This window comes from Syngnathus acus, chromosome 1, assembly GCF_901709675.1.
Source record: "Syngnathus acus chromosome 1, fSynAcu1.2, whole genome shotgun sequence".
Classification (NCBI taxonomy): Eukaryota; Metazoa; Chordata; class Actinopteri; order Syngnathiformes; family Syngnathidae; genus Syngnathus; species Syngnathus acus.
The window spans coordinates 11,999,348-12,011,706 of NC_051087.1; the positions used below are offsets into that span (position 1 = coordinate 11,999,348).

General features: G+C 40.4%; 3 protein-coding genes across 4 annotated transcripts; 1 reads left to right on the forward strand and 2 right to left on the reverse strand.

Annotated features, from left to right (window-relative positions):
* Positions 1 to 775: 775 nt before the first annotated feature.
* Positions 776 to 8,024, reverse strand: LOC119127713 (mitochondria-localized glutamic acid-rich protein). Of its 2 annotated transcripts, none has more exons than XM_037259775.1 (6): positions 7,837 to 8,024; positions 5,486 to 5,583; positions 4,151 to 4,250; positions 3,289 to 3,624; positions 1,540 to 2,343; positions 776 to 1,332 (listed from the first exon to the last, which is right to left on the reverse strand). In XM_037259775.1, the coding sequence occupies exons 1-6, from the start codon at positions 7,907 to 7,909 to the stop codon at positions 1,295 to 1,297; spliced, it is 1,449 nt and encodes a 482-aa protein (XP_037115670.1). In that variant the 5' UTR covers positions 7,910 to 8,024; the 3' UTR covers positions 776 to 1,294. The 2 variants fall into 2 exon arrangements, with proteins under 2 accessions (XP_037115670.1, XP_037115678.1); XM_037259783.1 differs by having other exon boundaries at positions 4,178 to 4,250; positions 7,837 to 8,023.
* Positions 8,025 to 8,727: 703 nt separating this feature from the next.
* Positions 8,728 to 9,910, forward strand: anapc11 (APC11 anaphase promoting complex subunit 11 homolog (yeast)). Its single transcript, XM_037246524.1, has 3 exons — positions 8,728 to 8,896; positions 9,026 to 9,141; positions 9,638 to 9,910. The coding sequence occupies exons 2-3, from the start codon at positions 9,033 to 9,035 to the stop codon at positions 9,784 to 9,786; spliced, it is 258 nt and encodes an 85-aa protein (XP_037102419.1). The 5' UTR covers positions 8,728 to 8,896; positions 9,026 to 9,032; the 3' UTR covers positions 9,787 to 9,910.
* Positions 9,455 to 12,342, reverse strand: ppp1r27b (protein phosphatase 1, regulatory subunit 27b). Its single transcript, XM_037246510.1, has 3 exons — positions 11,606 to 12,342; positions 10,824 to 10,974; positions 9,455 to 10,637 (listed from the first exon to the last, which is right to left on the reverse strand). Exons 1-3 carry the CDS (start codon positions 11,817 to 11,819, stop codon positions 10,514 to 10,516), a joined length of 489 nt encoding a protein of 162 aa, XP_037102405.1. The 5' UTR covers positions 11,820 to 12,342; the 3' UTR covers positions 9,455 to 10,513.
* Positions 12,343 to 12,359: the final 17 nt, after the last annotated feature.

Genomic DNA, 12,359 nt, shown 5'->3' on the forward strand with positions numbered 1-12,359 from the left:
CCGATGACGGCCAGGACAGGCTCCAGCACGCCCGCGACCCCCGTAGGAACAAAGCGCTACAGAGAATGGATGGATTATTGTTGTTGTTATTATTATTATTATACTCCAATTAAAACCAAATAATATTCATATTTTTTGACTAGATCAAATCGGTCAACAATAGTTTTTGTGTCTGTCAAGTGTTTCTCCAAGCACAGCACATTGAGTGTCAACAGGAACCTAGGATGCAGAGGCGTAGCCAAGCCGGGGCGAGCCGGGGCTGCGCCCCGGTTAGGACTCCCTGCGCCCCGGTTGAAAAAAAATCGAGCTTTTTCGATTCTTCATTTTCATGCCGTTTTTTTCTTTCGGTCTTGCGCGAATGTGCTTGCGCTATTCTATGTGCGCGATGTTATCCATTCACCGTTTGCCTCCCGGACCCGGATGTTGTTTTAGCGATCAGCGAACGGCGTGGGTGATGTTCCATTTTTTTTCCTGTGGGCGTGCGCCCCTACTGGAAAAATTCCTGGCTACGCCTCTGCTAGGATGGAACTGTTTATTTGTCCAGTTTCTGTTACAATGACATCATACGTATTTGCTCATTACAATCATTCATGTTAACAGTTATTAGTAATTACAGTCAGCAACAAATGTTTTCATCATGTATTAGGTCACTCGCTTCATCTTCTAAAAGAACATCATTAGTTTGGTTTCATGTATGCTATCTTCTAATAAAAATGAATGTTCCTGCACGACACTCAAATTTAGCAAGGATGTTCAAGAATTTAAGCGCTCTCTGTAATTCTGCTTTGTTTAATACACACAAAAAATGTCAATGCATTTAGTTGGGAGCAGAAAGTATTCTATGATAAAGATAACAACAACCTGGCATTAGCCAACTGAATTTTTTTTCTCCCGTCTAATTATTGTAATGGTGACAACTAGTAGACAAAAGACACAAAAATAAAATGAACAGGTTAAACATTAATATACTAGATATTAGGACAATCACACAACTCAAAAGGACACAATTGAATGATAACAATCCTTCTATGATCATGATAATGACAATCTGGCACTGGCCAACTTCAATGTTTTCCTCCTGTCTAATAATTGTAATGGGGACATCTATTGGACACAAGACAACGCTAAAATAAAATAAACAGGTCAAACATTAACATACTTAAGATTTGGATGCTCAAACAACTCAAAAGGACACAATTCAATAATAACAATCCAAATTTTGTTGTTTGTATTTTCTCCATTACCAAGGTTCGACTGACAGTTTGACGAGTGATGTGGAAGGCACACGGTCAGGTCATGACTGGTTCATCATCACCACTGCTCCATCTGGACCTGTCAATCAATCAATAAATAAATAAATAAATAACAGGCAAAAGTGGATCATTTCAGGACTCTGAAAAACATTCTAAGCACTCTTAAACCTTACGGTATATTTTTGCGCTGTTTATATTTCCACTAAGGTTTATATCTTTGTAATACTGAGCAACTTTGGTGTTACGCAAAAGAAAACAAACAGGCTTTCCAAAAGCATTTGCTTACTCTGTGTTTCTACAGGTGCTGCTGCTTCCTTGCTTTCATTCATCTTGTCTCCAGTATCCTCAAGGATTTCAGGTGGCTGATCCTCAGTGGGCATCATCGCCTGTGCCAAGGACTGGTCGGACTGTGGTTCAGCAACTGAAAGGACTTCCATGTCTGACTCGGTGTCAGCTTGTGGAGGCTGACTAGTACCTTCCTCTTCTGAGGCAGTGACTGTCTCCTCCTCTGGAGCTTCAACTTCAGCAGCGTCCTCTACAAATGTCTCAGCTACAGGCAACTCTTTGTCCACTGGAGCTTCAGCAGAGATACTTGCCTCCTCAGAGGTGTCTTCTTCGGGTGAGGCCTCTTCAGGTGTGATGTTCTCCTCTGGATCTGGAGTTGGATTCTGATCATCATCATGTATCCCTCCTGCATTTTCTTCCTCTGTGGGACCAGAAGTTGTAGTTTCCTCAGACGGCACCTCCTCCTCTTCTTCAGTAGCTGGAGAGGAGGCTTCTGCTGACTCTTCTGCAGACACATTCCCTTCTGGAACAGCCGTTTCATCACAACTCACCACCTCTACAGCGCTCAGCTCGTCTTCATTAGTGAGAACAACCGTTTCATTTGAAGGCTCTTTCGCCATAAGATCTTTGGTTTCCTCAAGGTCTTCAGGTTGTAACACTTCCAACACAGAATCCAAACCCCTTCCATCGTCTTCGATATGACGGACAGCTCTCACCAAACTGGACTCCCCGACAGAAGCTGCTGCAATTTCAACTGTGGAGCTGGCCAGTATTTTTACCGCTGTAAGAAGATCTGGCAGAGCCTCTGAAGGACAGAAATTGAACAACTTCAAACTTTAAGTTAAACATGTGATCAGTCAATGACAAAGGTTCACTGGAAAAGGCGAAGATCTCAACTGAAACAGTACTGATACAAAGAAATGTATTTCTAGGTGGACTTCACTGCACTGAGGATCAACACACAGAAGCGGTACCCCACTGAATTTTAAAGAGGAGGCATGTCGACGATGAAAGCTTTGTGTTTGCTGCTTGAATGATGCAGCGCTTTTTTGCTGTACGCGCAGCAAAACAAAGACGCATTTTCAACTTTGTTTCACAAGTATTACTACAATGTATGCATTTTCGTAAACAAATCAGAATGGGATGATTGATGGTGACGCTTTTGAAATGAGACAACGGTGATGGCAAAGAATGCAGACAGACAACCACTTATTGACATTCTTAAACCTAAGTACAAACACAGACTGGTGGATTCTAAAGGGAATCAAAGAGAATTTATTGTGCAGAAAGTGATCAAACTTGGTAGATATTAACAAGACTGCAGATCCCCCCCAAAATAAATTGGGGTTCTACTCAAGCACCCATTTAAGAAACAAGTTGGTGCAGGACTTGCCTCTCTTTAAGAGGAAGTCACCCCAAAAAATGTACCAACCCAAAAAACAGAGAATCATTTATGAACGCTCAAAAGTTTAGAAAAGTGTGTACATCTAAGTGAACAGCTTAAGTCTCCAAAGAATTAGACTGATCAACCACATGCTGCTTCATTAATAAAGGAAAAGTTATAATAAATGCTTCTGTTTCTTTCCTTATTCTATGTTGGGGGGGTTTGAGATGAATCAAGAGGAACTGAAGTTGTGGCCATCTTCTCTAAGCAAACGCTTCAGGCATCATGCTGCCATATCTGCACAAGGAATAGTCTCTGCCTCGGTGGGGGGACTAGGGGGGAGGGTTTTATCCACTAATGTTGTACCAGCACTCGCAGGCGCCTCTGCTGTCGTCTCCTCTGCTGTCGTCTCCTCTGCTGCCGTCTCCTCTGTGGCCTCCACAGGGGTAGAAACAGCTTCAGCCACTACAGATGGAGCTTCTTCCTCAGCAGGTGGCTCGACTTCATCCTCAGTGGCAATAACCTCAGACACCACATCGACATCTTCAAGTGTTACGCTCTCAACAATAACCTCACTAGTGATATCTGCCACAGGCTCTGAAGATGCAGCGACAGACTCTGTGACCACTTCAACTGGCACCTCTGGCTCCTCGACTGGGGCGGATTCAGGTGCCGCAATCGCTGACTCAGCAGAAGCTTCAACTTCAAAGATGAAGAACAGAACAGAATAAGTTCTCTTTCGCACTTGTGAACTTGGTGAAGATTCTTTCATTCATAATAATTTGCAAGACTGTATTTTGATCATTTATTGTAATTTTTCCCCAATGTAAATAGCACCAAGAATTTAATACCCATAAAAGAAAAAACAACCGATTAATATCATAAAACTAATCTTTTAAATATTATTAATTTAAAAAATATATTTTTATACGTATAAAGTACCATATATGTATTTTCATTCCTCATTATTTAAGACATAAAACAGCATTGACAACAACACCATTGTTAACAATCCTCATTATTTATTATTGTTTATTTTAAACACCTTCCCCAAAAAGTGACCTATGACAAAAAAAATCTCATTGTTCAGCTGCTCTGAGCCCAAAACAAGCATAATGAATTTGAAGACAGAAATTGGGACGGACATGCTATTGAGGATGATTATTCTAGCATGTTTATTTAGGCGGTGCAGCCAAAACAGAATCAACTGATCTAGTAGTCGCCGTACTTTTCTGTGTGTAAGGCGGTAGCTGACCCTTTGTTGTGGAGCCCATGTTGGCGAGTCTGTCCTCATAGCGCTCACTGTCACCAATGACCGTCTTGTAGGCCTGTGAAACAGGACAAATACAGTACATTTGTTGCATTATGGAAGACAACAACTGATCAAAAATGCGCATGATTGGTTAATAGAAGCCTCTAAATTGGCAAAAGGCCTGAATGTGAATGGTTGTGTGTGCGCACTGATGGGCAGGCCATCAATTCAGACTGTATCGCACTTTTCACCCCATTGAGCAGGATAAGCAAAAAGACAATGGATAGAGCGAAATGAGCTATCGTAGCAAGAGTAGCATCGTAGCGGATATGTAATCCAAAAGGTATCCTGCAGAGGGTTCTGTCATCCTCTTGTGACCCTATGTTGCGACAAACTACCGCATAAGCAAATATGGTATGTATGATACAATGTCTGAAACAAAATACAATTGCCCTGCTGGTTAAAGGGAAAAGACTTGAGAAAAACGTTCCATTATGAATTAATTTAGATGGTCTTGATTTAACAGAGCTGGAGTTTACAAAAATAGGTATGTTGCAGGAAATGTCATGTGCTATAATTTGGAGCAACAGAACTAATTTGGGGTAAAATATTTTTAGAATACATAGATCATTTTTTAAGTAAAGTTTACATAAAAAATGTATCTAGATTCAAACACTTTTATTTCGTGCTACAACTAGACGAAATAAAATTGAGGAAATCCAACAGAAGATTTTTTTTAGTGTAGGTTATGTAGTATATAAATGTATTTTTGGAAATTGATAGATTCTGTAGCCAAATAAAGTGTTTATAGCACAACATATCGGTTCCAGTATTTTCTTTAGTATAGACATTTGTTTGAATTTGTCTACACTGTTTGTACTATGTGTCCTCTCTGCATCCATTGCAGCCTGGTCATCCTGGAAGAGGGACCTTCCCATCTGTGGTCTCTTCTCAAGGTTCTCATTTCCCCTAGCTGGAGTTTTGAGTTCTTCCTTGCCCTTTTGGGAGTTTAAGATCAGGGGATGTTTGAGAATATTTGCCATTTTTCACATGTCCTGTGTTGTTAGTCACCTAAATGTTGAACAGAGGGTGTGATTTACCGAAGTCAAATTCCTTGTTTGGCACGCTCAAACATGGCGAATAAAAACTCTTGAATCTTGAATTTATGTATGTATACACACAGACTTTGTTTAGGTTCAGTGGGTACGGCTAGAAAATAGTCTAGTGCAAATATTATACAGTGCCTAACTTTTCACACCAATTTACTCAAGTTAGAAATTGTTGCGTATCCAGGCAACCACCAAGACTTACATATACAACTGCAGCAGTGAGTCCTCCTCCACACAAAACAAAGTACGTCATGTTTGTGGAGCCACCAGGAACCCCGAAGGCCATGTGGCGCACTGGCGCTGCAGATTGACAAAAAAAGAGCAAAGTACACATGTTAATGAAATGCTTTATTCATAGTGTGATGAAGTATTTGGGGAAAAATTCCAAAGTGAAGAGCGACTTGGTGCAAAGGTCAATTGCACTACGATAGCATCAACATGTTCCCATTCTGTAATCTTGTTACACAATGTGGCCCTGCTTATTTGGAGCCAAGGAGATGGAAAGATTTTGCAACAGCCAAGTTAAACACTAAACAATCCCCTAAATTAAATATCCGGCAGACCACACAAGTAATTTGAGATTGGTATCAAATACAACATAGTCAGGGGATTTGACTTTTTGCAATCAAACTGTCCCCCAAAACAACGCTGCAAAAAGCTTTTTAACAGGCTATTGTTATCGCAGAGGACAGGTGAAAGTGGCCTGTTGCCAGTGTTTAGAGGATTGCCAGGGGTGCATGCAGAGGAGGCCATAAATAGAACCACCTTAAACCCAAACCACTTTAATCTCATCTACTGTTCACACACAAACATTCTTCTGCCAGCACAGATAGGTGCATTCGAACAGATACTGATTACTGAGATTAATTTGTATGTGCATCGGTAAAACCAGGAACTGAATTATGTATGGGATATATGGTTGGTACAATGTGTTTAGATGCTTCTCAAATTTGATTTGGGCATAGCATTTTTTTCAAATTCTTTTGGAAAGGAAAGACAAGTATTCAGAAGATTAACTTTGTTGTGTGTGTTTTTGACCTCAGACTTGCTTAAGGACCTTGGCTTGTTTGGCAACCTTAACAATTGGCGACTGTATCACTGATTGAGACACATCTTGTGATATGACGTGCATGACTATTGCGCCACTCAGTTGAGCAGCACCACCAGGTCTTGAATTCAGTATCTTTGTTCAAGTCTTGCATGTCTTGAGTTCCACCTCTGCACTTGACAATGTAGATTCTAAAAAAAAGAAGTGCTCAGACTAAGGTACCCATGCAAATTCACCATGTATTTGCAATTGATCTTTTCTGAAACAAGGAAATATTTGTAACTTTGATGGAAAGCTCTAAATCCTACTATTCTCTGTGACTACATCAATTATTATCATGTCTGTTTTTCTCTTTTTCTCCCAGGTAAAATGTCAGAGGTCATGACGTTCCAAAACGTTGGCGCAGAAATTAAAACAAACTGTCTTGACTCTTTTGAATGCAGAGATGCTCCTCCCCCCTAATACCATGACACTGCAACACATCGAAAGGCCAAGTACAAGTTATTTATAAAGGTAATCAGTTAAGCTCCCTTACAAAGTGAAAGCCTGTTAAAATGAACATGCATGCAAGATGGCACCTGAAGGCGGAGGGGACACGTGTGGAGGAGTGTGCTCTCTTGACATGTGTGCCAGATGTCATAATGGCAAAGGTGCACAGTTGCATATGATACAGCCCTTTTTCTCATAATAAGAATGCAATATCCGGTCAATTCTGAAAGATTCACTGTTGTCTGAACTTTATTCATCCTGGATGGATGAATTGTTCTCACGCTTTTGGGGTCCTAGACAGCCGGATCCTATCGCAGCACTTTTTGTGCAAAAAGCAGGGTACACCCTGGACTGGAGGGCTTTATTCAGGAAATTGGAAACACAAAGCAGTCGAAGCAGTTTTCCCTTCGGCTGAATTCCACTTGCTCAAACCCCAGAGTAAATGATGATCCAGGCAAGGATGCGTGAAAAGACAATGCTTTGTGAAAATAAAAGCCCTAAATCCTTTTTAGTTCGCATGCACAGTGGGCGTTGTCATGCAATCATTCCAACATGTTACAAGCTAATATATGGACTTTAAATTCATGTTCATTGTCCTTTGGTACACTTACATAATCTAAAAAGATCCAGTAATGCAATGATCGAACACTGGAAAATGGTCAATTCTTGCATCTCAAATAACAAGCCAAACACAACTTTAAAAACTTTAAAACTGAGTCAAAGTGCGTAGTTTGCATTGTTCAAATCCAATGCACAGGACACAGTGTTGCTTAAACAGGACAATTTGAAAACTAAATGCTGTATTTCTACAACGCATACCGTCTCTTTAATCATTAAGCCGATAATTAAAAGGAGGATTACATACATTTGCTCGTAGTTCAACCCAAACCCCATGTATGTAAACGTTCCATTATCTCCCAAAGAAAACAAACAATTACATACGTTGAACACGTCAGAATGCAACAAGTCTGACCTCAGCAATTGGATGATGTAAAAGTAACTTAAGTCAAACTCACCTTTTGTAAATGTCGGTGAGAAGAACCTCTGAGCTACCGGGCCGAGTCTCTGGCAAACCCGTCTACAGAACATTTTGCTTGATATAAACAGAGACCGACAGCGAAACGCCGAAAGCTTTCAAGGACTACTTTTGAGCCTATCTCTCTCTCACAGTCGCTGCTTGTTCAGTGTTGATGGATAAGACGTCATAACAAGCTGTTAAAAAAAAAAAAAAGTCTCACTTGAATGCTCCCTAGCGGCCAGTCGACGCAACGGTAAGATTTTGTGCTTTTGATTCTGGCCAAAACGTTTTTTTTATTGGCTGTGATTTTTTGGGTTATAACAATTGACTAATGAACTAATAACAACAGTAATATAAACAGTATTGTATGACAATATTATTGCTATTTTGATGGTGAGAATAAGCGGTCCAGAAAATGGATGGATGACTTATTTATTAATATAAGTATTTATTCTATTTTTAAAATAACTCACAACAATAATTTTATATATATATATATAGTCACATTTGAAAAACAACTGATGGCTCTGGTCTGCAACAGGTACATCATGTTTTGATAATAATGATTGATAATAATAATAATAATAATAATTATAATAATAATAGTAATAATAATAATAATAACAATGATAATAATAATAATCAATTAAGAGGTAGATTCTGCTTCAGATTGTTTTTTCTGAAATAACTGATAAATTACAACGCCTGGTATGGATTTTTATTAGACTAACTGATGTGCTTGAATGAAACTAAAGACTTAAAAAATGTGTGTCGATACGTTTACTGATAGTCATAGAATTTGCTGTTGATCAATGTAATTAATCCGAGCGTTATATGTATCGCATGTATCTGGCTGGTCCAATAGTCGGCAGTAATGAGCCAGTGCGTTGCTGAGCAGCTGACATTTAAAACACAAGAAGAAGACCACGGCCATACCGGAAGAATCGAGGAAAACTAATAGAAAATTAGCGTTTGAACATAAACTCCCTCTGAAATGATGCTCAAAAGTTAAATTGACGTGCGATATTTTTTAAAAAAAACAGGTGAATTGCTGACAGGTGAGTAAAATTGATAGATGCTGCCTTATCTTCGCAAGTATAGCTACAGACGTGGCTGTTTTGCTAAACATGAACTCGGAATGGCAGTAAACGTGATGTAAAATGTGTTTCTCTGCTGCCTTCACACAGGGGCAGGATGAAGGTCAAGATCAAGAAATGGAACGGAGTGGCGTCGTGGTTGTGGGTAGCCAATGATGAGAACTGTGGGATCTGCAGGTTGGCTTTCAATGGTTGCTGCCCGGACTGTAAGTAACAAGTTGAACACATTAACTTATTAAGTGCCCGATGAGATGCTTTCGTATTTCATAATAAATAATAAACATTTAAACCTCATTGAATAGTTTGCTAGTCACATCCATTTAACTCACAGGCATCCACCTCCGATTCACCAATCACATTTAGTCGGAACATACGGAAGAAAAACTACTTACGTCCTCAAAATGGACGTCCATCGGTGACAGACGGACAGACCATTGTCACTAAGGCGTAACGCCCACCTGTGGTTTTATATTTAATGTTACTAATGTGCACAGACTAATAAAAGTACAATTTATATGCTGAGTTTCACAACAATTGGTTTTATTGTGTAACAAGTAAATAAGTAATATATAAGCCAATCATACAAAAAGCCTTCTACCATACAAAAGATTCTCCCACTTGTACAGATTAGAGCTGCAAGTGGCTTGTTGAGGACGTTAAACAGTATTAATGAGTGCGCTAAAGCTCCAATCGGTTTTACAGGTAAGGTGCCTGGTGATGACTGCCCGCTGGTCTGGGGTCAGTGTTCCCATTGTTTCCATATGCACTGCATCTTGAAGTGGCTCAACTCCCAGCAGGTCCAGCAGCAGCAGTGCCCCATGTGTCGACAAGAGTGGAAGTTTAAAGAATGAGCACAATGTGGAAACTAGGGCAGAAGTTTTGGTCTTGCTTGTAAATGTTTTTTTTTACTTGTACAGTGCGTCTAAACTTAAAATTATCTGGTCACAATGTTTAATAATAAAAGGTCTTACTGATTATTTGTATGTTTTCTCATATTTTTCAATGCCATCATGACAGATATTAGCCACTTGAGGACGCCAGAGCAAAGCATATTGGATTTCTATGTGACTAGGTGGCAGACCCTTAACAGAAAAGTTGTATGAAATGAATCATTTGGCTTAATATAACTTTATTTTAGAGGTACAAACGTAACAAAAATAAGACTATACAGTTAACATGTTGCTAGAATGCTAGATTTCATATTCATATAAAAAGAAAAAGACTGCAGTTATTGCTGAGTCTGCTTCAATTGGTCAGAATCCATTAGGAAACCCTAACTCATGCTAGAATCCATTGAAAAGCATGGATTTGTTTTCTACCAAAAGCTAACCCTTTGGTGTATACACTTGCAAATGTGCAGCAAACACTTTCAAGATGCAAATGGAGCTGGCTGCTGCCAATCTATGTAGGAAAAAGCCTGCTGTGTCAGACTTCCTTCCACCAGACATCCACGGTCACCTCCACTGTTGAGGCAACTTTCTGCAGGATGCTGAAGCCACGAGACTTTTTCTCTGTTCCTTGTCAGAACAATTTGAGTAACCGCATCGGCTTTCCGTTGCAAGTAACACTCCATGGCACTCAGTCGTTGTTGACTCGACCGAATAGGTCCAGCAGTTCCTTGTTCTCCGGGTCAATGAGGTCATAAGGCTTCTCTCCACAGTCGTTTTCCATATTTGGATCGGCGCCCAGTGAGAGAAGATAGCTAAAAGAAACAAAGACATCACCGTCATGCATTCGTGTCGGATTCAAGGTCAATGGGGGCGAGAATAAAACAGATTCCCCTGGGTTCTTTTACACCGCAATGTCGAGGGCATCTTGTCAGCATACTACCTCACTGGCTGTGCGTCAGTGTTTGTGGATTGTTATGGTAACAAACTTTGTGGCTCACCGTGCAATGTGAGGGAAGCCGTCACTGCAGGCCATGTGTAGCGGGGTCCATCCCTCGTCATCCCTCTGGTGGATGCTTGCCCCGTAATGGACCAACAGTTCCACACACTCCAGGTTCCCAGACAGCACAGCCTCGTGGATGGCGGCCATGCCTTCACACACAAGCCATAATAATGTCAAAGTACAAGTAGCATCTTAATTGACACCTCCTGCCCTCCCCCAAAAAAGAATATGCCAATCCACTGGTTAGTTTTATAATATCACCATCCACTTGACAACAGCCATGGCTTAGTAATAACTAAACTATAAACACAAGTAGGCCTAGTCATGCAGATTTGGAACAATTTGAATGATGGACAAAGTACCTCAATAAAATTACATTTTTAGTGAGTTAATTTTGTGAAAAATAAACATGCATAAAATGAGTTCTTACACTTGACATTGCTGCTCAGGAGTTTTGTGCTGTCCGTGAATAGTAATTTTATTGTTTCAAAGTATTAGGTTAGTGAAACTTTTATGCATTATGAAAAAAATCCATACTGTATATTAGTTGATATTTTATCCATATTTCAAGTGGCATTTTTGTCATATATCTGGTTAGGAATTGTGTGGTCTTATGTGGCCCCTAGTAGCGTTGATGAACTCTACTAGTACTACAAGTGAAGGATTAGGCGTTAAATTATAGCTTATTAGTACCATTTAGTTGTACTAGTGAAGACAGAGTAAATGGAGGTCAAGGATATCACATAAATGGGTTTCAACAGGCCTAGTAATAAGCCTCACCAGAGGGGTAGATGGTGTCCAGGGTGACCCTTCTTGTTCGGATGAAGCGTCCAATCCTCTCCAGCTCACCATGACGGACAAAGTCCTGGAAAACGATGTCATTGGGGAAATGCACGTTGCGGATGGGCTTTTGCGACGCAGAGCTCTTGTACTTGTCCTGAGCATAAGCTCGAAGGGGCACGGTCTGAGACGTAGGGAACTGGTAGTACTTCATTGTCCTCTGTCAGAATTTGCTTAGGAAGGCGGAAACAAAATTCAAGAACAAAAGAGAGTGGGGTCCTCAATGATGTCTTTTTGCTCAAATCAGTCGTCCTCTGTGTGACTCAACAGTGTGGTGCTGCTCGTCTGAAGGCCAGACCTCCCGGCCTTAAACCTCTTTATACTCTCTGGCAGTCTATTTTAGGGCACACTACAGATTGCAATGGCAAGACTTGGAAGATGTTCAGGTCAGCGTTCCTGCCAGTTGAAAACCAGGACAGTTTTCAACCCAGACAAACTGTCATGTTGCCCACGTAAAATAGTGGTGACAACTTGACAAGTGACATCAACATTCAGCGGGGGGAATCTTTGTCAAGAACGCAATATAAGGAAGGCACGGAGAAGGGAGAACTTAGCAACATGTCTATTTGTTAACATTCTCATGGTACAAATAACACGTACTGCAGATACTAGGAGAACTTAGCAACATGGTCAACGTTCTCGTGACACGTACCGCACAGATACTATCTTCAGATGAAATTACAACAATCTTGGA